Source organism: Condylura cristata, unplaced genomic scaffold, assembly GCF_000260355.1.
Source record: "Condylura cristata isolate star-nosed mole 26May11 unplaced genomic scaffold, ConCri1.0 scaffold00016, whole genome shotgun sequence".
Lineage (NCBI taxonomy): Eukaryota > Metazoa > Chordata > Mammalia > Eulipotyphla > Talpidae > Condylura > Condylura cristata.
Genome location: NW_004567117.1, coordinates 38,088,337 through 38,114,028, shown reverse-complemented (window position 1 = coordinate 38,114,028; position 25,692 = coordinate 38,088,337). Strand labels below are relative to the sequence as shown.

At 48.9% G+C, this 25,692-nt stretch overlaps 1 protein-coding gene across 7 annotated transcripts in view; it reads right to left on the bottom strand.

Annotated features, from left to right (window-relative positions):
- ZNF532 (zinc finger protein 532) overlaps positions 1-25,692 on the bottom strand; it is a 97,984-nt gene that overhangs the window by 15,038 nt on the left and 57,254 nt on the right. For all 7 annotated transcript variants that reach the window (XM_012725862.1, XM_012725861.1, XM_012725858.1 and 4 more), the window contains 4 exons: positions 17,177-17,358; positions 13,205-13,381; positions 7,346-7,508; positions 5,205-5,486 (listed from right to left, as the gene is read on the bottom strand). In XM_012725862.1, coding sequence (XP_012581316.1) covers positions 5,205-5,486; positions 7,346-7,508; positions 13,205-13,381; positions 17,177-17,358 — 804 coding nt within the window. The remainder of the gene's footprint in view (positions 1-5,204; positions 5,487-7,345; positions 7,509-13,204; positions 13,382-17,176; positions 17,359-25,692) is intronic.

The following is a 25,692-nucleotide window of genomic DNA, read 5'->3' as shown; positions in this document are numbered from 1 at the left end:
CCTATGTGCTTTCGAGATTTTACTGCCACACAGCCTACACCTGACGGTTCTCCAAGGGTGGGCTTGCAAAATCATCAGGCTGACAGCACGGATGTGGTCATCTTTCTGATTTTAAGGGTCAGAGACCATCTGCTACCTCACCTCGCGTGCATCTGTGGCCAACACAAGATCCCTCCCAAGACGCAAGAGACCACGCGGGAGACTGCAGGCCCCGTGGAGGCATCAGCCACACCCGGACACGACCACGCAGGCGCAGCCCAACCTCAACGCGGACACGGGTTGGAGGCCGGGGCCTGCTCCTAACACAGCAATGACGCCGGCTTTAGAAGCCGTCAGTTTTCACTGGGTTCTCGCGAGGCACAGTGTTTCTCAGTATTTCTGTACTCATCGCTTTCTTTGAATGCAGTTGCTTCAACTATTTTTCTTTTTTTTTTAGAAGAAGGATTTTTTTTTTAAAGATTTATTAGTGCATACAGAACTGGGGTACAGGCCAGAGGCTCGGGGGCGGCGAGAGGCTTCACCAGAGACAGAGTGGGGAGCAGAACAGGCAGATCGACGAAGCACACTGCTGAGGGGAGCAGCGGGCGGGTCAGGAGAGGTCTGCCTCGCCATGTGGTCACCTCCGGGGCAGGCGGGGATCGAACTCATGTGGAAGCAGCTTTATATTCTCAGTGCTGTGCTTTAACCCGCTGCGCCACCAGGGAGGGCCCAACTATTTTTTTTTTTTTTAATGGCTAAAGCATGATGAAGCAAATCCTAGCTCTTTAAATCATTTCACCTTTAGTAAATTTTTATTGAATGTTGGCCAGAAAAAAATTTCAGAGGTATCTCACTATCAAGTTAACAACAACATGTAAGTACTGAACAAATTGGGGGGTTGGGGTGGGGCGCAGGAGGGAGCCCGGACGAGAAGAAAACCACTGGAAGTGAAGTAGTATTAGCAAAAATATAACTTGCATTAGAGAAAGCAACTAGCTACTAAACAACTAGTAAAGCTGCACCTATGTTTTGAACCTTGAAGACAAAGCTACTGAATGTCCTTAATTTAATTTTGAATTCTATACAAAGTATTTCTATCAGTAAAGGCTTTCTGGATGGGAACTGAGGAAAGGAAGAAAGGTTAGAAAGAATTATTGAAACCAATAAAAAAGGACGCCTTAAAAAAGAAAAGCAGTGCATTACCATGATGTAAATTCTGTAACATATGCCAGCTGGGTTTACTTATAATTTAAATCTTTTCTCCAAACGCTATCAAAATAATGATAACACTAAAGTAACGGCTGCATTGTGGTTGCAGAATGTGTCTAAGTTATTACAAAGTTATTCTATGCACACACATTTGTTAGCAGGCACAGAGGACTGAATCAGGCACATGGTCACAGCTCGCTGGTTCAGAATACTTACGTACTGTCATAGTGATTTCTCACTGGGTAACTCCATGAAATAAATCTTTACATTAACTTCAAGCCTGGGGGAAGTCAACAATCATGCAACAGCGAAAGCAATTTCAGATCCCTTCCGCACGTAATACAGACTTCATTCACTGCTCTAGCCTCCCACGCAGTCCCCTCTAGGGTCCCGCAGACAGGACCCTGTGGGTCAGGATGCATGTGTCACTCCTATTTGAAAGATGAGGAAGTTAAGTCTAAGAGGGACTAGACATCCTCCAAATTTGCACTTGATCTATTAATTCAAGAAACATTTATCAGCTTAGCACGAGCTTGAGGAAGAAGCCCCCAAAGATCATGATGGGGACAGAGGAGAAAGAAAACACTGAGCATCTGTGGCAGCCAGGGATGAAGGCACCCTGCGGTAAGGGCAGGCGTGGAAAGGAAGTATGTGTCGCCATGGAAACTTGCAGGAAGAGGCTGGGGGACCAAGAAAAGCTTTCTGCAGGAAGTGATGTCCGGCTAAGACATAAAGATCTAAGAGAAGCTGATCACCACAGAAGTGCAGCCTGACAAGCGGGGTGTCACCCCAAAATGCGAGTGCAGAGGCGGCTGAGCACGCAGGGTGGACAAGACTGAAGGTGGCTGGGTCTGTCTAGCTGCTCCACCTGGGATGTGGCCAGAGCAGGGGTGGGCGGTCACTGAGCGCACTGGACTACTGTGAGGGAGCCCTTGCTGGGGGGGAGGGAGAGCCCCACTTTAGGAAACCCTCCTGGCTACAGGCAGAACAATGACCCAGGTGGAATCGACAGCCGCTGATGGAAGACAATGAGTAAAGGATATGAAAGGGAGGGTGGAGGAGAGGGCTGGGCAGGAGGAGAGTCACCAAGCCCAGCAGACCTCAACTTCTGGGGACAGAGGGCGGGGGAGGAGTGAGGAGGAGTGAGGCTTCTCGTTAAGCTGAGACGCTTGGAAGTGGTTTCTTGGGCCTGGAACGCAGACAAGATGGCGCAGCGGGAGGCAGAGATCTGGACGCGATCTGCACACGTGCCGCAAGCGAGGCTGCCGGGCTGGCGCTTCCCAGCGAGCGCGCGCGGTCAGTGTTTCCAGGACAGAAAGCGAATGGGTGCTCTGGCAACACGGGAGACCCGGGGGAGGCGCCGGAGGAACCGCGGTTGGCGAGGCCCGCGGGACAAGCGAGCCAGCCTGGAGCCAGCCTGGACACGAGGGACAGCAGCAGGGTCGCCAGCAAAGTGGGCTGTGCCGAGGAGGAGGAGGGGGCGGCGCGAGGGCGGCTGCTGGCAGGCGGCGGAGGGCGGACGGCAAGACGCCTGCTCGGCCGGGGGCGGCGGCAGACAAGCGAGAGAGCACAGGAGAGCTGGAGCCGGCCCGGCCGTGCCAGGCTGCTCTGACCCGGGAGGAAGGGGAAGGCGCCCAGGACCCCCGTGGCGGGGCTGGGGCGTGGGGTGGGGTCCCAGTCCGCCTGGCGGACCCCAGCCTGCAGCCTGGATTTCCCACGGTTCTTCTCACGTCACCAGCTTCTTCCTCCCCTGCCCGCCTCCCTGTGGTTCATCAGCAAGTTCAGCAAACAGACCTGAAACTGTAACCCAATCTGAGGGGCCTCACTCCCAAGGCAGAGTCTCAACAGCTTCAAAGCTCACCCTAAAACCCCACTGAGCCACACACGTCCTCCGTGGTGAGCGCGGGCGCGGCGGGCCAATGTACACCCTCGAGCTCAGACGGGCTCCCCGCTGCGGTCCTGCCGAGACCCCAAGGGTTCAAGGTCAGCTGGCCCGGGATGCCCCAGGGCTGTCTCCTCCTCTTGTAGTGCAGATCCACTCAGTATCTGACAGATGTGCAAACTACAGCCTCTTGTTCAAAAAGAAAAAAAGGGGGAAAAAGATCTTGAGATGGCCCAAGGAATCTCAAATACAGAAGAAATGTAAGTTCTGGACTAGGAGGGAATTACTAAAGCCTGCTCCTGTTTTTACATCTGTGAGATCCAGTTCGGATGCCAAAAAAAAAAAAGACTGTTCCCAGAACGAGCCCATCAGGCTCTGGAGAACAGCGGCAGCACGTTCACACAGCAGATGAGCCAGGAGCGGCCGGGACCGCGTGTTCACAGTGAATGCTGCACAGCGCCCGGCCGGTTAGGGAGCCGGAAGCGGAGACCACCGAGGTAGGTAGCCATGCGCTGCTAACGCCATACATATGCTGTTACCAGCTAATTCTTTTTAATGAAGAGGTGCTGGATCGAGTGGAGTCAGCCAAATGTAATTAAAGCATCCTTTTGTGGCCCACCCTGGTGGTGCAGTGGGTTAAGGAGCAGCTGGCTGCTGCTTCAGCACGAGTTGGATCCCCACCCCAGAGGTGACCCACATGGCGCGGCAGACCTCTCCTGACCCGCCCGCTGCTCCCCTCAGCAGTGTACTTCATCAGTCGCCCTGTTCTGTTCCCCGCTCTGTCTCTGGTGAATCACCCCCCTGCACCTCTGGCCTGTACCCCAGTTCTATATGTATAAATAAGTCTTAAAAAACAAAAAGGACTCTAATATTTTTTTTAAAAAATCCTTTTGCAATTTGTGATCACTATGAGCAACGAGCAAGGTGAGTCCACCCCACCTGGATGCCAGCAGGTGAAGCATGTTCGCTTCCTACAGGTAAGTGAGGTGACAAACACTGAAAAGTACTGAATTCGACACGCTTTTCTGGCAGTAATTACCACGACTCCAATACAGGTAACTATTCGGTTTTTGCTGGCTTAAGTCAGAGCAGTAAGACGGTTCCTCCACATCTGAAGTGAAGCCGAACTCACGCACTGAGCCGGGGGCCACAAACACTGGGACGAGCAGGCGACAGTGCCTCGGGGTGTGAGACACTAGGACACTGCCCCGCCTGCTCTCACGGGGGGGGGGGGGGGGATCAACCTGGATCTTTCCTAATTGTGGGATACAGAAAAGTTGTTTCTTTCATTTCATCTTCACGTTGGGTCACATCTTTCTCTTCCAGAGGTAGACAGGCGCCACTCACACCCGCCAACCCCTCATGCCAATGCCCCTTCTGCCACCCTCCCCTCCCTGTTCCCTAAGAAACATCAGGAGGAACCAAATGCCCGAAGCCAGAACTGCCAGCTGCAGGACACACGGCCCATTCTGCCAGCAAGTCGACAGCACGTCAAGAAATAAAACAGAACGGAGGGAGGGCGGTTTCGAACGAGAGTGTTTAGGCTGCACACAGCTGGGCGCAACTGCAGACTCTGGCTCCTGATCTGAACAAACTGTATTAAATGATACTCTGACTCGTTTTAGTAAATCTACGGCGGGGACCGCAAAGGCTTTTATCAACAGGAGATACGTACGTATCGTTTTAAATGAAAAAGCTGCTCATGCTGCCACTTGGCTTTCTGAGGACTGTTCAGTGAGTTTCTCCCGGGCAGTCTGAGGATGGGGCCCCTGACCCACAACCAGGCTCAGGAGAAAATCACAGCCGCCACAAAGCCACCAGCAGCTTTCACGACACCCCCTTCCCGCTCTCCTCCTTCCCCTCCTCAGTCACAGGACTGAGGCAGAATCAGACAGTTTTAACTTTGGGTCACCCTGTTCTTAGCGTCCTGGCTGCTGCAGCTGAAGACTGGCAGACAAGTCTGGGGAGCCCACATGGAGGTCACTCACACACAAGATCCCAGATCACGGCTGGAAGTCTCTGGAAAGGGCCGCGCCCTCATGACGTCGAGGTCCGGGGACACGGAGACCCCCGCCCCCCACTGCCGTCAGACTGGCGAGCACCCGGCGGGGCAGGGCCTGCCCGCCTAACTCACCTTCCCGTGCTCCTTCCTCACGTGGGAAATGTAAACGTCCCGCTGGGTGAACAGGCGGTCACACTCCCAACACGTCCACCCAGGACTGGTCAGTTTCTTGGATTCCATGGATTTCTTGACAGGAGAGGGCGATTTCTTCTCCAATTTCTCTTTCCCATTCATGGATCTGGTGTCCTCTTTGTTTTGATTTGCTGAATTCTGAGTTGCAGGCTTGATGCTCAAAGGTAAGTTTATTCCCAGGTTTGGAGGTCCTTCAATGCTTTTCAACGTTCCGTGCATAGACTGTGTTACGAAAAGAAATGTCCGTCACAGATCACACCACTAAACGAAAGCCCGTGGGAACAATGGTAGATTCGTCAGAAGCATCTGTCAAAATACCAAGAAGGAAACCTACACAAAATATATATACTTAAAAGGAAAGACAAGGAGATGGAATTTGAGTTGCTGTGTTTCTAGTCCTAAATAATTTTTTAAAGCTTATTTGCTTGTATCATTTTAATATTCTTTGAAGACAGACTTCTGTATTGAGTCCAAATTACTCCTGGCACTCTGTGTTCCCCAGTTATCATAGTTAAGTCCTCCCTGTACCAGACCAGGCTGGGGCAGGACATTTTACTGCTCCTACCTGGAAACATTTAAATAGATGAATATACTGGCAGGTGTTCAACTTTACCAAGTACGTAAGGCCAATGTATTAACATCAAGCCTTTCTCCTCCCCTGCCGTCTTTTCAAGTACTTGTGAGATTTTAGGTTGAGGGTGGGTGATTTTAATTTCCTTACATCCCACCCCCAGATCACCAGACTCATGAACTAGATAGAAGCCCAAAAAGCCTGTTAAATTGCCCAGCTGTTTGATTACTGTTATTGCATAACAGCCACAACGGCAATCTTCAACTCAAATTTGCAGGGTCTCAGATTTGACTTGAGATGGCACCGGAACACCGAGCTGTGGAGAGCAGCTACGGTAGTGTGCTACAAGCACACACACTGCCGTCAGGCAAGTCAGCCCATGCCGCGTGCCTCCGCGCAGAACAGTTACTGAACGGGCCTCTCTCTTCGCCCGCTGCATGCCGCGGGGGGCCCGCGGCTGATCGCTCCAGGTGTAAAAGGAGCTCCGGAAAGCAAACACCTTAGAAGTCTCCAAAGCAATTTTCCTTTTTTCTTCCCCCAGCCCCACCTCCCATATATGCTAAAAACATGGAGGTCTAATTCCAGTATCCCTATGTTCCTAGTAGCAGTTTTTACTTTTTCCTGGTTGTTCGTTAACTAGTTAATGTCAAGATCATTCAGTCTCTGAACTGACCTTTCCTGCGCTATAATGTTAAAAAAGGGAGAAGTTCAGAGAGAGACTGAGCTCATGACAGCACTGGACCTGTTGCTTCTCTGTTCAGAAGTCAAGTCACTTTCACCTCTAAGAGCCGATGGATACTGTCTCCTAATCACACGAGGAAAATGCTTAACTGAGCGCAGTGCACAGTTAAGGGGCCAGGACGACTGTCCCAAGGGAGCTTAACAGGCTGCAGAGATTCAGGAGCCCGTCTGGGGGTTACAGTGGCTCGTCCATACCACACGCTTTATCCATTTCGTTACCTGGACACCCAGCAAGTGCCAAACACTGCAGTGTCCTGGATATTTCATGGTCACTTAATATGCAACCTGACAGGGGTGGGGGGACACAGAAAGGTCTAGAGACATCAAATAGAATGCAAATGTCAGGGATTACATAATCTCATGAGCAAAAACATTTTTCTAAGCACCCCCATATTTATACAAATTAACAAAATTCAGCACAGTCCCTAACTATATTTGTATCTCACACAGTATCAACTTCTCAAAAAAAAAAAAAAAACCCCAAAACTTCACAGTCGTTATTTTCACTTGCAGAAAGACCAGAGTTCTATTATTTTATTACTCTTTTAAAACCGGGGCATGCATTTGTTACTTCGCATTGGTCTTTCATGGCACGCAGAACAGGGGCAGGAATAAAGAGCACCCTCCATCAGAGAACGCGACCGCCTGTGGTAAACTGCTGGCCACATCCCACCCCAGCAACCGTGGCTGTGGCATCTGCAGCTCAGCCTTGACTCTGCACGATGAACGAACGTGCATTTCACTAAAAGGGCACGCGGTGCGCACACACCTTGATGTGGTCCATCATGAGTTGCTTCTGTGCATATAAAAGAGAACAGTCTGGACACTTGAAGACGGACACCTTCTGGTTTTCGATGTGTTGGTCAAAGTGACGATACAGCAGTGTTTGCAGGGTGAATACCGTGTCGCACATGGAACACTTATATATTATTCTAAAACACAACAAGTGCATGAAAACATCAGTCAACCCTCGTCTCCAAGGCAATGCAACTGCCACTTCACATCTCAAGAAACCAGGAGGCAAAAAGCAGTGAGAATATGCAAACAAGGTAAATCGTACACAACAGCTTTGGAATTGATGTTGGAAAGCAACTGGCATCAGTCAAATGCAGATCGCTCTTAACACTTTGGGTAAAGATGCACGACCCACATCTGCTCAGCAGCCCAAATTAACACCGCTGTACAGATCTACCGCTGACATTTTTATAAGGACTTCACTCATTAGTCGATTGAACGCTGGACAAAAGCACCCAACCTTTTTTTTTTGAGGGACATTTATAGGACACATGTAGCTTAATGGTGGTACCTTAGTTTGAAGAAGAACTTGATTCATGACCTAAGTAGGCTCACTCAACTCCAATGCCAGAATAAGCTGTTACTTGTCCAGTATCTAGAGTTAGTCACAATTTTATGCTGGAACAGCAACATTTCTTTAACCATTCTTTACACAGGAAACCCTATGCCAGAAAACTATTACACATGGACGTCCAAAAATACCGCAGTTTCTACACGCAGTATCCAGTGTGCTTTAGATGGCCTGAACTGCCGGCTGTCACCCCACACCAGCCTGGCCTCTAGGGCGTTTCTCTGAGCAGCCCCTGCCCCGGCCCAGCAGATCCAACCTGCTGAACAGTCCCCCACTGTCCCCACGCTATGCATCAACGTGGCCTCTGAGGCTGGAAGTGCAGTCGGGATGAGAAGAACCCCAGCCTAGGCCTCCGGTGGGCTGGAGGGTCACTCGCAGACACCCCTGCCACAGGTCCCCTGCAGTAACTGCTCCCTGTCACCCTGGTCCTGCCAGGGGCCTCGGGCCTCCATGTCTCCTCTGAAGACCCATGGACAGAGATGTACAGAAAGCTACTGAGCAGCCTGGGAAAGGGTAAGAGAGAAACTGAAAGACAGAAAAAAGCCAAGGTGACATTTCTACAGCAACACGGGAGAGGAAGATCTTGTGCCGATCAGGGCCGTAAGGGAGCGTGTCTCACGTAACCTTCACAAGGTTGTGTGTCTGTCAAAACCACAGAGGTGACTTTTTCCGCAGGTGTGTACATAATGGTCTGAGTGACACATGTTTCTGCCATGTCTTGACATGTTGTGTGAGCATAGGGCACACTCGGGTGTGTGTGTGTATCAGACAGGGTTTAGGGGACTTAACAGCTCCAAGGTGACACACCATGATGTGTCTTCAACAACTTCCAAGTGTAACACAATGTTCCCCCCCCCCCAATTATTACACAGCAAAGACAGTGGAAGATTCTCATGAAAATTTAAGCAACAGGTAACAAAACAGAGGTATATGTAACCCCATCTATTTTTAAGGGGTGAGGGATAGAAATAGAGGTGCATGGAGCCACCATCCTCCCTATTGGACGATAACACATGGTTGTTCCCATTGCTTTGCTTATCTATACATTTCCTGGTTTTCCTACAGCCAGCGTGTCACAGTAAGAAGAAAAAAAAAGAACTAAGATTTTCTAGCAAGGCTAAGAATTTTCTCTGAACTCTGTAACCTTACATTTTCAGCCAATAGTTCATGGAAAAAGGCTTTGCTCATTTTGCACCTGCCATCTTCCTTTGGGGACGGGTTCTGGTTGTCTTGCTATGTTGCATCTACTCAACAGATAGAAAGTGCAAACAGGTTATAACGTATCTTGTGGGGAACAGGCTGCTGGTCCAGTGATAGAATGTCAACCACAAAATGGTAACAGATAGGAAGGGGTTAAGTGGTGATTGTGGGTGGAAAGGTCTGACACCAGTGGACTCGAGTGGTCACCGGGAGGTCACATGCTTGCCGCAATGTGACTTGAGAAGACAAGAAAGCAGTGAGGCCTGGGGGTGGGGCCATGAGCTGGGAGACACAAAGCAACTGCTCCAGGTGGAGGAAGCTGAGACTCAGCAACTCAGTGTAAATCGTGCTCCTGGATAGGATTCCAGACCAGAAAGGATTTAAAAACAAAAAGCTCTGGGCCCTCCCTGGTGGTGCAACAGGTATCAGCACAGCACCACACAGCCTCTTATGCACGAGTTCGATCCCCGGCCAGAGAGCTGACCCACATGGCGCGGCAGACCTCTCCTGACCCGCCCGCTGCTCCCCTCAGCAGTGTGCTTCATCAGTCAGCCTGTTCTGCTCCCCACTCTGTCTCTGGTGAGTCTTCTCACAGCCCCTGCACCTCTGGCCTGTACCCTAGTTCTGTATGCATAAGTAAATAAATCGTAAAAAGAAAGCAGCTCTGTCTCAACTATTGGAGAGATGTTAATGGGATCTATGAATTGGACACTAACACAGTCGGCACCCCTTCCTGCTGGGTAGGGCTCCCTGGTGTTGATGGGTCCATGGCCAACTTCGGGGGAGAAGCAGGACTTACGCGAGCGCATCTGTCATGGTGCCCCCTTATTCCAAAATATCTGCAGTATAGAAAACAGTATGTATCGATTTTAAATTGGCGCTAATATTTAAAAGAGCCAACATAAAGGCACCGTGCTCTGTGAGGAGACACACAGGGACGGGACATGGCGCTGGAGCAAACTCCACAACTATAACGGGAATGCGCCTGGCCAGTGCCTGGCAGAGGGGAGGGAAGGCGCCGGGGGTGAACCAGCCTCAAGGTCCGTCTTCGCTCTGTATGCAAGACTGAGAGCAGCAGGGTAATCACACAAGTGGGGGCGCACAGAAAAGGTGAGGGGAGGCGGGGAGAAGGAACAGAAAGCTAAAACGTTCACACCGAGGCAGAGCCAACTTCCAACCACCACACCGCCCAGAACAGAGGGCAACCCTTGACATAAACGTAAACACAAAGGATTCAAAGCTCTGAAAACACACCACGAATCTCCTGCATTACCAACACATGGGCCAAGGAGGCACGAAGCACGATCCCCAGCATCGCTTGGCCCCCCCAATCCTCATGGCTCCATCAGCGAAATTGCAGATGGGAGATCAGACGCCGGAGGTGAGAGAAACTGCTTGGGGTGACGTGAACTCCAGCCGTGGTTCAAAGTCAGCTTCTCCCGCCCCCACGGTCCTCTCCTGCACTGCTGTTATTATTTTGTGTTTTATTCCTTAGAACTTGTTCATAAACGGCCTCTTGTACGATTCTTCATGCCGAAGTTCTCGTTTCTTTACTTAAATACATGCAAATGTGGCCAAAAGAAAGGAGGTGCCAGGGGACAAAGAAACGACTGCTGATGATGTCGAGGACACGCGAGAAACAGACACAGAGCTGCAGCACCTCCAAATCCAGTGACGGAAACTCAGCATGATCTCGAAGTGCCCGGGAGAGAGGAAAAGGTGTTTCAGGTTTCCCCGCAGACGGGAGGGGAGCATGCCTGACCTTCACACTGGAGAACCAGAAACGAAATGCCGGGACGGTGCCTGGCACTCGGCGAACATCACGAACGTCTGTTCAACACAGCGCTCGGGTCATGCTTTTCAAATTGAGGAACTGGGACTGCCAGACTCATGGGTACAGCTTCACACTTCCCTATATTCTCTGAAGAGAGGGGGGAGGAGGGGTTTTTACATGGATCTTGAGAAGTTCATGTAAATCACTGCCAAGTCCTAGGTATCACTACGTGCTCAGACAACACTCGCAAGGGATGTCACCTCCTTAGAGTCCGCTGCGAGGGGGCTCCTGAATTAGCCCCGGCGAGTCAGCACAGCCCCGGGTTTGCAGCCAAAAAGAAGGTTCTGGGGTCAGAACACCTGGCCTCCCAGTGTGGCTCGAGAAGGAAGATCTCCGCCAGCCGGAGCCACAGCGGGAGGGAGGGGGCCCCGGGCAGGCCACGGAGCAGCACCTGTGGCCACAGCCAGGCGGACGCTGGGCCTCATCCAGCCAGTGAATGGCCTGAATAAAGCTGTCAGCTGAAACTCACTGGCTCTGGAGTACTGTCGCAGTTTGTTTGTAAGATGCTTTTAGCTTTGTAGTTTAAAACAGAGTAGCTAATGTCCATCTTTACTTTTGGTCTTTGTTAAAGAACAATGTAGTTAAACACACACACAAATTAAGATAAGAAACATTGGGATCATTTCCCCCTAGGTATTATTCACATGTAAGGAATATAGTCTTCTTAGCTTATTTTGATCATGAACTGGCCTGTATTCCCACGCAACTACTCCTGTTCCCGATTTCACGCATATTTCAGTGAATACAGAACCACACCAGAACTACTGACGGGGGCGGGGAGGAGGCCGTGCCCGTGTCCAGCAGGGGAACTGTGTGAACACGGAGCACGTTCACTGGAACTTACTAACATCCATCCTTGGAGTCAAGACACCAAATTGTACAGGGGTCCCCCAATTTGATTTGTTTCATCTTGAGCATCTCTGAAGATCAGAGTAAAGGTTCTATGAGACTCAAATCCCATTTTATCACAGATGTGTAGTAAACAGAGCCAACACTGACAATGTTCTGTTGAAAACACCCCCCGATACACAGAACGTGTGTGCCTGCACACCTGCTCTCTGATACGCCTCGATCATGGCGTTAAGGGCAGAAACACCTCTAGGCCTGGACAGCAGCCCTGGCTTCCACGATGGCCCGATATCGCCCACCATCAACAAAACAGGAATAAAGCGAACTTAGCCCAGTGCACCTGAGGCAGAGTGCATGCGGCAGGCGGGAAGGGAAGCTGGGGTGCAGCCCACGTAGACGCCCCCCACACACAGTGGGGGCCACTGTGCTGCTCACTCGGGCCCAGCCCGTCTCACCCTCACACACCGGTAAGCATTACCCTCCCTTTAGAGGGGAGAACGCAGAGGTTGAGACAAACTGAGGGCGTTCCAGTCCGGGGTTAGGGGGGGTGGCAGGTGCCAGGGAGCAACATTCTGGCTCTGCAGCCCCCTTCTCTTTGCTGAGTCACCCCCCTGCAGGGCTGTGGGCACGCCGCTCCCAACAGCCTCCTGAAGTGACACTTCACGGCCGAAGACCCAAGAGAGAAAAGACTGACAAATTTAAGAGCCAGATTAAGGCAAAAGTGAAAGTTTTCTTTAATGAGCAAGGACGTGAGCTGGCTATGAAGTTAAATCCTGTGACTGGATCTTCAGTGGACTGCTCAAAGTGCTACCATGCAAAGGGTCTTCTGTAGGAAAGAAGCTGGGAAAGTTTAAAGCTAAGTGTACGACTGTCCTGTGACTTTCTTGGCAAATGTTCACTGGTTTGGCAAAGTCCGATGACAGGAGCATGAACAGCAAGTGACACTCCTGGTGGAAGAGACTTCACCTGGTGGAACTGACAGTCTCGGCCAGCCGGGAGCGGGCTCTGCAGCGAGCAGCGTCAGCAGGGCGACCGAGTTCTGGCCACAGCACTGCCTCCTCCTCGGAATCACTAACGGAGAGTCTAAAGGCAGGTGGGGCCCTCCCTGGTAGCGCGACGGGTTCACGTGCAGCACGCGGAAGCATACTGCAGCCACTTCACCTCGAGTTCGATCCCTGGCCAGGGAGTGACCCACATGGCACAGCAGACCCCTCCTGTCTCCCCGCTGCTCCCCTCAGCAGTGTACTTCGTCAGTCAGCCTGTTCTGCTCCCCGTTCTGTCTCTGGTGAAGCCTCTCACCACCCCTGCACCTCTGGCCTGTACCCCAGTTCTGTATGCATAAATTTAAAAATATTTTTTAAAAAGGCGGGGTGACTTACTTTGGCTCTCCTATCTTGATGCCCGGATGCTGGGTGTAGGCATGAGAATGTGTGCTTGGGGCCGACTTAAACGCCATGGGACAGATAGGACACTTGTAGAAGACCTCACAGTGCGAGCCCTGGATGTGCGACTTCAAGGCGGCCACGTCAGAGTACACGACGTTGCAGTGGACGCACCTGTGAGGAACAAACGCAGGCCATTAGCACGAGCCCGCCGGCAGTGGGCGGCGTCAAACTGGGCAAAGAGCACATGTTGTAGCTCTAAGTTCCTAATGGCTTTTTGAAAGTGTGTCTTGTTCTTTTCCTATTGGTAACAGATCAAATGACTTTCATGCATCCAGGAAGGAAGATCCCATGGCATATAAAAGCTCAAACAGCCTGATTTCTGAGCACCTTTATAAAGTTTCCAGGAATGAAGGTGCAGACTCAAAAAGGCAGCGAGGCCAGAGGGTGGTGGGCGCCCTACCGCACCCCAGGACAACCCTGCCCTGGACCCAGCGGCCCCAGGCTCTTGGGAAGACCCACAGGCTGCACCTGAAGTTCCTACCCTTCCCAGATACCTACGAGGCAGCTCCTGGTGACAGGATCCTCCCGCCGCTCAGGCTGTCACCAGGAGGAGAAGCAAGCTCGGTGCCCAGCCACAGCTACTGTGCCCTGGGCACCAACGCTGGGAACCCAGCACCATCGGTTCCCTGGAGGCTAGAGGGCCCGTCAGGTGGAGGAGGTCAACCACCGTGATGTTCTCCATGAAAAGAGATTTTAGTGCACTTGAATTCATTTAAAAAGTGATATGAATTGCAAACTTCTGAAAACTGCCTCTCTAGCTAACCTCTTTTCAGGTTTCTAGCAATTTTCTTAGCCCATTGTCATCCAAATCTAGTCTGACAGAAAGAAACTTCAAACAAAGCTCCACTCTCCCCAGCGTCATCTTTCTCAAGCAAGGCTCAGCAGCAGTAAGCACATCCACTTGAGACTGCACGGCTCTTTGTTCTCATCTGAGAACAAAGCAGGGGGGGTCTCTGCAGGCTCCCAGGCACTGACAGACACACCTTTAGGACGCCTGACAGGTGAGAGCTGACCTGGGGAAGAGGTCTGCGGGCCAGGCCTGCCTTCCGGAGACCGTGCTCAGGGCCTTGTACGTGAACCTAAGACACTTCGTAGCGTCTCCCTTCCACACTTGTGACTGTGCTTCCAGAATCACCCAGAGGACAGGCACACTCTGAGCGGTGTGTTCTCTAAAGCATGCCACTTTACGCTCAGCCAGCATTTGATTAAAGTCATAATGAATGCAATCGCGTTAATACAGACATGCAAATAAAAGGTAAGTTTCCAGTGACTTACGATGTAGTGCTCAGCAGCACAGGCATTCAAAGTGCAAAATACCAACAGAAGGACATGAAAGCTCCTCTATCCTTTCTACTTGAGCTATTACTTCAGGCAAAAAGCTACCCGAGCATAAAAAGGTATGTTGGCTTAACTTGAACCTGATTGTCTTGTAGAAGTTTGTGATCCTTTTTGTGGGTTGGTTTCTCATTTACAGAATGGGAAGAGTCGGACTAGGTCGTTTTTTTTAAATCCTTCTGACCCCTAGCAGCCCATGAGTCCTATGAAAGAGAAACACTACAAAAATTTTTTAAAATAACAACAATTGAGTCACTAACTAAAGAATCCTCTATACCATGAATCATAATCAAAAGATTTTCCCCCTCATTGGTGGGGTTCAGAAGGCGAATGTCCAAGGAGGGATGAAGGGCTGTTCTCCAAAGCCTCGTGGAGCGAGGGGAGACCTGATCGCAAGCCCGAGGCAGGATGGGATGTGATCCCAAGGCTGCCAGGGTTTGGTCCACACAGCATCCCTGAGGCCCAGGGAAACCCTCCTTAACTGAGAAAACAAAGCCGAGAATTTCAGAAGAACTGAAGAGAGGAAACGATAAACTATCTGCTTATAGGTGGAAGACAGGGTTCAGGATCCAGAGGCCAGGAAGGAATCAGAGACAGACGGCAGAAGGCAGAATCTGCACAGTTCCGACGGCATCCCAATGCTTCTCAAACTGCAATCTAGTAATAAATATTTAATATACCTGAAGTCCTTTGTATTCTTGAGATCGATCAAGTGTTCTTTTTAACTTTAAAAAAAAAATGCTGACAGTACACAATGCCATAATTCCCCTTTCAAGATGCAGGTAGAAATACCGAAAGCAGGAAATTTCTGAGGAACATCTGACTTTTGCCAAATTAAGCAGGAGCTAGAAGTGACCCCGGCAGTATCTGGGAAGCGCAGCAGGACCAGGCAGAGACAGGAGGAGCCAGAGAACTGGGAGGAGACAAAGGCAGGAGCTCACTCAGACTCCTCGGCTAAAGCAAACTGAGAAAGATCCAGCACAGGGCCAAATCCGAGGGGAGCGTGGCAAGGCCCGGCTGCCGCGCCTCATCAGATACTAGATGAAAACGTGTTCTGAGACAGCAGGGGCAGACTGTTTTCATCTAAAGCAGTAAATATTTTACAGCTCTTTCAAGCCTCAAGACTGGGGGGGAAGCCTCCATGAAACACCAAAATTTAAATAAACTCAAAGAGTCAAATTTAAGCAAATCTGTGAATGTGGAGAGGGAAAAAAGGGTGGGTGGGAGTGAGCTTTTCCAGTGAGTTGATCACTCTGGCCCGTCTGCAGCGCTCCTGACCCAGTTCAGAAAGTCCAGCAGCAGCTAGCCTTAAGTCGTGCTTCCTTCAGCCACCGCAGGCCAAGTTTACTTTCATTTTATTAGAAAAATAAAATAAGTATCTGAGGACAACATGGCTTCACCTAGAACTACTTTCTATTATTAAAAAGTCTAGTAATAATTGTTGCAAAACATGGAATAAGAACCAAAGATGCCCGTGCCTGGATTTCAGAGTCCAGGGAGCCCATGATGGGTAGCACCCCAGGAAGCACTTAGCACGCGCTGACACCCTCCTTCCTGACACCCGGGGGGAGGCATCACACCAGCCTCACGTGGCACACGGTGGCAGCACAGAGAGGGACTCTAGTCACCGCAGGGCCAGCGGTAGAACTGGCCCCAAGCCTCTGGTTCCTCAATTTCCAAACCACAGGTCCTCTACTGGGGTGCACTCTGCTCCAGTCAGTACAGGCTGGGGGTGTGAGGTAAAATGAAACAAGTCTCTTTCAGTGTCAGAAAAACAGACAGCGCCACCCTGGAATCAGGACCATGATGCCATAACCTAAATTTAGCTGAAATAAAACTATCAAATCATACCAACCAGACTTCATTTTTATGAAACACTGTATGACAAGTGAAAAAAAAAACAAAAAAAACACTACTAACAGTCTAAATTTAAGCTACCAGGCAACCAAACCCAAGTTAAGAGAACCACACAGTACAGTAATACCTCCATTAACAAAGACACTGCACCACTGGTTGGCCCTTCACCAGGCCAAAACAGGAAAGCCCAGGAATGAATGCATTTGGGGAGGTGCCCAGTTCTGATGTTCGCTGAATTAATGCTGGATTTGCCCGAGGATCAGCGAGAATCTCAGGGAGGCTCTTTAAAGGGCTGTCCCCAGAGGCCAGTGAGGCCTGGGGCAGGTGGTAGAGGAGAAGGAGAAATCAATCAACAGTTGCTCGAAGGCTCCTGCTGCTGGACACACAGACCTGCTCCTTCAACAGGACCAAAGGCCCTCACACCCCTTGCTTTGATTAGAGTCCTAATGCAGAGGTACAGGGATGCCTGGGATTCCTGAGGGGTGAGGCTGCAGACAGCAGGCTGGAGTAGCCCCAAAGGTCCATCATTGTCAAAGCCACACCTGCGGCAGGAGGGCAGGCGCCATAGCTGTGGGCCTGGTGGGGACTCCAGGGGCTTGTTAATCGAGGTACCACTGCATGACCCTGAATGGTACGAGCACAGACCATCCAAGCGCTGTGCAACCGGTTAGCAGCGAACAAGCTTTACTCGCAGGTAAGGAACAATATACTGACCGAAAACCAACTCTCCGCGTGTAGTGCAGGCAGTTCTTGGTGACGTGTGTCTGGAAGTGCACCGACCTGCAGATGGCCCCGCACTCGGGGCAGGTGTAGGGAGATTTGTGCTGGTGGATTCTCTGGTGGGACGCATAGCTGCACTGGTTAGGAAGCAGCATCTGGCAGATAGTGCAAGTCTTCTAAATAAACCAAAGGGGGAGACAGGTTGGTCCTCACAGAACTTTCTAATATGCAGAGACATGTGGTTCAGCTCAGCATCATCATACATCGCCCGTTTCAAACACTCCTGTAGTGTCAGAGACGCAAAGCCCAAGAACAAAGCAAATGTGACAGTTACAGGTTCAGGGTAACATTCCTGATCTTGCAAAATAAAAATTCTATGTGCTTGGTAGTCAGACTCACCCCCGAGACCGAGATAAAGAGAATGTCAGTTTTCGGCCACAGCCTAGTGTTTCACTCATGCTTTTGTATAGTGTATGTTGGGGGGGGGGAGGGGACGTGTTATTTTCGCCAGTGACATCAGCACATCCACGTGAGCGTGTGACGTTGACGGGCATCTGTCTTGACGGTAGTCATAGACCCCACATCACCTAAGAGAACTTTCAAACTCATAAAATTTACTTAGGGACTAATCTACTTTTCTTTGTCTTTAGTCACTTTAGTTATTTTAAATATGAGACACAGGAATGCAAAAAAATGGCCACAGCAGTTGGCTGGGGTTTTTGGCTCTTGGTCTTAAAATGGATGAACTGTTCATTACATGATTTATGATTAAAGCCAATGAACTCAAGTTCAGATACACAAATTTAGTATTAAAGTGAAATTTGGTAATAGTTTTTTTTAAAGATCTGATCACATATAAAATGAAGACTGAAATCCTCTTTTGAAAAGGCCTACATAATTAACTACCCAGGAAATACTCAAGCATACTATTTGGATAGAAACACTAAACAAGGCCTATTTTTAAAACAATATGAACTGATGACTTGCTACTTGCACTCTAAAAATAAACCTGATAGCATGATAAAAATCTGTTTGACACTACTAAGATATTCCTACAACTTATCTGCTACCTTTTAAAAAGTACAACTTATATTCAAGTAATTATAAAATTTCAAAGTATAAATTCTACCAAACATGTAAAATAATCATACTGACATCAGTTATAAAATTTTAAACACACTTTTATCAATTCTTTTAGCACTTAAAATTAAGCTCCAAAATTGTGATTTAAACTTTAGACCAACAGGGAACTCACTTGAAAATTCTTTCTTGGTTTTCTCCTGAAAGGACTTAAATACACATTTTAACCCATAAAATGTTTATTGTAATTACAAAATAGGAACATTACAGGCAGCTTTGATGAGGTTAGCATCATTAAAAAACAGCATTCCTTTTCTAATAACATATATTCCAAAGGTTAAAACAAGCCAGAACAAGGAACCCGGTCAGATAGTCCTTAATTATAAGACCCTGCGGGCATCTGCACCACCAGTGATGTCATCTGTTGATGGCAACTAGCCCTGTACCCACCTGCACCACAGTCCTACAGCCCGGCAGTGGGTCAGGATCTGAATTTCCACAGGCATCTTATCTTGTACTCACTTGGTGAATCAAGCCAGTATTTTCTATACTAAAAAACCATTTTACATACATGTGTTGACCCCAGTTCACCGTGGGCCAGGAGGTGAGCCAGCAAACAAGTAAATCTCAGCACTCTGTCATTTAATTCTTATTATAATCTAATAGACAGATATTGGCTCCACTTTTTGGAATAAGAAATGAGGCTTAGAGAAATGAGACTGGGCAAGGCCCCACAGCTGTGAAGGGTAAGAACCAGGACTAGAACTGGGCCCTGAGCAACTCCAGGTCTGAGTGGAGGGTTGTGAGGGTGGAGTTAAAAGAGCAAACACAAGTTCACCGCAACAACCTGCAGCAGACACACCTGGGAGCAGGGAGAGCAGTGCCCACCTCCCTCCACCTAAAGCAAGGTGGTTACACTCCTTGTGTAGCAGGAAAAACAGCACCAAGTTAAACAAAATCTAACTGAGGAAACAAAGTGAAAGCGTTGCTCTAAAAGCTGGAAACAGTTTTTGTATTAGTTTTCAGCAAGGTTATGTCAACAATTACCTTCACAATACATGTAAAATTCACAATGAGTTACTGAAATAGTCATTCTCTTTCGATGCCTGCAATGCATCTATAACAGCTCTGAGATATGCTGGTAGGTGAAAAGATCTCGCTACTGTGAGGTTGACTGAAACAAGCATGAAATGAATTTTAAGACAAGCTTTTATGGATCATCACAAATGTTCTTTACAGCAGCGATCTCCGACTTGTGCAAAGAGTATTGGGGTTACTGAAACACCAGTATCTCCATACCAACCTCTCCCCTACCAGGTCCTGGTGAGGGGCAGGCTAGTTGGAGGTTCCACAGACTCCAACCCCTACCCGGTGCCTCCCGACTGTAAGAATTTGCACTCATCCTCTTCAGATATCAAAGTACAAGGAGAGAGTGGGATCCAGTCTGACTTACAGCCCCTAACCAAAATGCTTTCATTTTTGCAATTACAAAAATAAGAAAATTCAGCCACCGGGCTGTAAGTTGAATAAACACCTTATCTTTATACACCAATGCACAAAATTCACGCACACAGGACATACTCCCACATTTCTTCTCACTGACCTGCTCCTACCCCATTTAAGAAGAGCAAGCCACGTTGGCTGTGGGCCTGCTCCAGAGGCTGATGTGCCAGCAGCAGCTGTGAACTCACGATGACGTTAACGCAAGGTGCTCCCTGCCTTCCAGTTGTGCTCCTGGACCTGCTTTGGGTATGTGCTGTCCCTGCGTCCCCTGATAGTGATGATGCGCATTCTCAGCACAAGCTGTCTCCCACCAGCTCCCCTGGGGTTCTGTGAGCTCGTGGCAATGTCACACGGTCTCAGGATTTGGAGCAGCCGTATCTGAGCAACAGGGCAGGCTGGATTTCTTACAGTCAGAAAGAATCTGACTTCCCCTCCTTTTACTTAACTGATTTTGAAGCAAACTAATATGTACCTTAAATAACATTACAATGTAGCTTAAAACGCTTTACAAGTTGATGCTTATACACAAAGCAGTGTGCTATACCTGCCTTTTTAACACAAAGACCGTGTAACAAGGCACATAAATGGTTCTCTGGATTTCCTGACATTTTACCAAGGTCACTGGAAGATGGACAAGTGTTTCCAGGGCCTGAAAAACAGATAATTTCCATTCTGGGACTGACTCATTTACTCATCTAGCTCTGGGACTGAACCAACACTTTCAAACGTTAAAATAATAACTTTCAATATTCAGGTAAAGGGAGAAAGCTACAGGAAACCAAAGCTGAAGGTAATTACACTCCATACGTGACAGCTGCTGGGCTCCCTCCCCTGCCCAGACCTGGCCTGAAGATAAAGGCTGGCCCTGGGCTGCAGGCTGGGGGGCTGGGGGGTGTGTCTGGGGGCAGGGGAAGGGCCGGGATGGCAGCTGGGCTGGCACTGTCCTCTCTGGGCATGGGAGGGATCAGCTGAGCAGCAAGGCAAATTATTCTGCGAGTTTCAGCTCATCTTTTAGGAAGAAAAGAAATGCTGGGGGAGGATGAAAAGGCCTAGAGAAATGTGGATAAATGCAGCATATACTTATGCTTACATTTCAAATAGACCGAAAGCCTGCAGCACCCGGAAACTCCGGATCGAAAGGTCAAAAAGCTACCCGTTTAACAGTCAGCCAGATGCTAAATTGCTTCTGCTTCATTAGCAGCAGTTGCATCATCTTCTATCCATGGTATAATTACAGAAGAAAAAAAAAATTAAAATGTATACCTGCTTGTTTTCTGGCTTTCAGCTACCCAGGTTCACAAGGAGAACACAGAAAACGCACTTCCCTTCAGATCTCACTCCCATGCAAGCGCCAGAGCAAGTACCCGGCCTGAAATGACTGCGTGCACCCTTTGTTCCTAATGCTGCTGGCCGTACCATGGTTTTATCCTTAATTCATTCAGTAAGCTGAAAATCCCTCGTAAAAGTCGGCAGTGAACTGAGCAAAGGTGCAGGAAATGTTATGGTCCACACACACACAGGCTACCTGGATGATCGTCATTACAAATGACAGGTATTCGACTATTACCTATTTTGGCAAATGCAGCTAAGGCGGGAGCAATTAACCTGAAAACATAACCTAGATATTATGCCAAGGCTAGTCTGACCAAAATTGAAATTAAGCACTAAGGAAAGCAGGGTCAAAAAGCAAACAGCCAATTTTGGAGCAGCGGAGGGACAGAGGCCGGCAGGGGTTCTGAAAGAAACTGCTTGAGCAAGGCGTGTCTAGAATGAGGGTGGCAGGGGTTGCTTGGGGTGATTTAATATACTTACTGTATTGTTAATGACACTCAGAAGGTGTCTGAAGCTAAACTGAGCCAGCAAGCTCTAAAAATGAGAACCACAAGCTGGGCCTCCCTGGTGGCCTCGGGTTAAGCCTCAGACCTATCACTGTGAGGGCCCATCGTGATGGCCTGAGTTCGAGCCCCAGCCAGGGAGCTGACCCACACGGTGCAGCAGACCTCTCCTGTCCTGCCCGCTGCTCCCCTTAACAGTGTGTTTCAGTAGATCTGCCTTTTCTGTTCTGCTCCCCACTTTGTCTCTGGTGAATCCTCTCACCTGTCACAAAATAAAAATCTTACAGTAAAGGAAGAATGAGAGAGGAGAGGGAGAGAAAGAACCACTGCAGGTAAGTCACCTTTATCTGCACTCTTAGAAGCTGATCTGGAGGTAACCCCCAAGGTCCAGACTCACATCATTCTGTTGGGAAAAAAAAGGAGACAGCAGTCCTAAAATGGAGTCACTTATGATGCAAAGCCCCACATCAGCAAAATGTCACACTGTCTTCCTCTCCCCGAAACGTAACCTTAAAAGATAATGTGGAACTACCTGGTCTGTACCACCCCGTCAATCGGCCTGATGGGCCCCCCCATCCCCTAAGAGAAGATGAGCTGGTTTGAGACATTCACGCTCTTACCTGCCCATCTGCAAGCGCCTTCCATTTCTGTGCAGCTACTTGGGGCCCCTTTCTACTTGCTAGATGGACAGGATGTGGCCCGGTCCCTCCCTTAATCACGCAGTCAAGCCAACTTAAATTCTTTACTCATTCGAATTATACTTCTTAATTCCTATGAACCTGCAACTATGAAATTCTGTATCGCTAAATCTTAGAATATCGGCATGACAAAGCAGTAAGAACAATGAAGCAGCAATAAAGTGGTTTTGTTCTGAGTCCCAATTTGGCCACTAACCGGGCATTTGCTCCTTCAGTTGTACAATGGAAGAGTTGGCCAGAAGACCTGTAATGTCCTCTGATTCGATGGCTGATGAAGAATCCACAGGCGAAACTGATTTTGCCAATAAGAGATTACAGCATGCACTTCCAATACCACTGACTAAATTTAGTCCTGGTTTTACTCAGAGGTGCAGTAGTGACATCACAACACATTAAAACATCAATTATTGGAATCATAGATGTCAGCACTTCATGCGCAGAAGAAAGGCTTCTCTGGGCCCGCCACTCTTCTTACTGAGCCACCGAGAAGGGACCAGTAGTCAGATGGTCGGAACACAGACCCCCATCTGGGGTAGATTTACTGTAGTGAAAGGCAAGTGCCAGGAGCTGCTGGGAACTGCATGTTTATGTTGCTGCTTGGTCCGGGAAGCCGGGAAGCAGGTGGTCCACTGAAGACACGCCACCTCCCCTTGCTCCTCAGCGGCTGGCGCCTTTCTGCGTACAAGCAGATGCAGGAGGACCACCCAACCTGAGCCTGCATGCGTACGGCTCCTTGTCCCATCACGTCCTAGAGGGTGACAGAACCCCACCACTCAGACTCAGGCCTGGGGAACGCAGGACCCCACAGAGGGCCCGGAGCCGAGCCCTGCAGAGTCCAGCCCAGCTCTCAGCAGGCCTGGAAGGCGGCGGGGTGGTGGGGGAGCAGAGCACAGTCAGCTAGTAATACAACGGCATTCTGGGCATTCTGGTCCTTAGGCAATCGTTGCTTCCGTAGAGTCTGCCCACGGGGCCCTAGCGGGGGAGGAGCCCCTGGCAAGGAGGGATTTAGCAAAGGCCACCAAAACCCTGTGTTCTCCATTACATTCCGGCAAGGTGTGCGTGAGGTGGTAAGTGATGAAGCACATGCAGCCACGGCTGGTGCCGACAGAACAAGAGATCCTTCGCTGGGTTCAAACAAGCACCCTTGGGGTCTGGGAAAGGAGCTGCTCAAACCCTACACAGGCAAAATATAAGCAGGCAGAAAAAGAAAGGTAAGAGGAGGAGGAAGGGAGCCGGGTCTGTCCTAACCCAGAAAGGGGGCTCTCACGAAAAAGGCGGGGCTCTTGATCCACTCTTAAATACTTCCAGGAAAAATAGATGTGCTTCTTCCCACTCCTCCATGAAGTGCACCAGTCTCTGGAAGGCAGAGAGAAGGCAAAGCAGCGGGCACCTCGGGAATCAAGGAATGGCACCATGGTTTGGGGACCGGCGGGGGGGTCGAGGGGTGGGGGCTCTTCTTGCCTCATCTGAGGCTGAAAAAACTGGCAACCCAGAAATGGCAATGTATGGAGACAAAAACTGCCCCCAACAAAGCCTACTGTCTCCAGCCCAGAGACCAGGAAGGGGGGCACCAGCCAACGGGAAATGGGGCGACGGCTGCCCGCCCCACAGCGATCACGGCCCCACCCAGAGCCGGGCCACACGCCGAGAGCTGCTAAGGCACCCCACGCCCGGCCCAGGGGTGTCAGAAGGGCAGCAGGGTCGAGGACCCCCACCCCGATCCAGGGACAGAGCCTCTTTAGCCAACCAGAGGGGTTTAAAAAATCAAAAAGGCCATCTTCGAGCCCAGGTGGTTTCATGAGAGAATCCCGCCAAATATTTAAACCAACATTGATTTAGATACAATCTCTTCCAGAAAATAGAAGAATAAGGAACACTTCTCAATTCATCATATATAGCTAACACCAGGCTGGCCAAAAACAAAATTTAAAAATGTGTATTTTAAAAGCTTACATGGTCACACATGCAAAAGATTCCCTAACAAAAAAGTAGCAGGTATAACACACGACACAAGTTAAACAGCCTGATGGCGTGGGAGTCACTCCAGAGATGCACAGCTGGCTTAGAATCTGCAAATCAATGTAGTCTATCAGCCCACAGTGAGTTTTAAGCAAAGTTAGGAACTCATGCTGAATTTACAAAAATCAACTATTTCTGTATTAGAGCGACAAACACATGAATAATGGGAAATACAAAACCACTTGTCATTGTGAGGGAGGAAACAAAATGTACAGAAGACCTACTTGTATGATAAAAACCATAAAATGATAAAAAGAAATCAAAGGAAATCTAAGTAAGTGAGGAAACATCCTATGTTCATGGACTGAAAGATGCAACATAGTAAAGATACCAATTCTTCCCCAAACTGATAAACAAATTTGATATATCAAAATCCCCACATGAATTTTTGAAGACAGAAACAAGAAAGGCTACCTTTAATTTGATATGGAAAGGTGAAAGAATCAGAATAGCTAAAAATAGTTTTGAGAAAAAAGAGTGGTACTGGGAAACCAGCTTTTAAGATAAAATCAGATTTTAAGATATTTTACAGTCACAGTTAATCAAGACTGCAGTATTAGTACAGGAATGAGACAAAGATAAATGGAACAGAATGGAGAACCCAGAAAGAGTCCCACACAAACTTGCCCAGCTGACCCCAGACAAAGCTGGTGTCACCAGACACCAGGCCTCCCTGGTGGCACATGGGTTAAGTCTAAGCACTATCAAGCTGTCACCAGTCACTGCCTGAGTTCCATCCCCAGCCAGGGAGCTGACCCACATGGCGCGGCAGACCTCTCCTGTTTCACCCACTGCTCATCTCAGCAGTGTACTTCACCAGTCAGGCTGTTCTGCTCCCCACTCTGTCTCTGGTGACTCCTCTCACACCCCCGCACCTCTAACCTGCACCCCAGCTCTTGTATGCATAAATAAATTAAAACAAATCCTTTTTAAAAAAAAGTACAAAGGCAAGTCAGGAGGAAACTTTTGGATATGGCATTAGAGGAAACAGACACGCACAAGGGAAAATATATGAATTACAAGCAATTGTAAACACAAACTTATAAAGGATTTAGGGGGAAAATGGGAGGTTTTCAGGGTCTAGAGAAAAAAAGTCTTGAACCTGACACCAAAAACACAAGCCCCAGGAGAAAACTGGTAATTGAACTTCATCAAAACTAGAAACTTGAGTTGTGCCCAAGATCTTTAAGATGAAAACAAAGCCACAGACTAAGAAAAGACATGTACTGATACTTCCTTCATCTAGAAGATATTAAGCACTGTTATAGTTCAAAGTAAAATTTAAAAAGGACTTTTACCTAAAAAAGGGCAAGCAACATAAAGAGGTATTTCAACAAAATCAAAATACACATGTCAAATAAATATATGGAAAGAG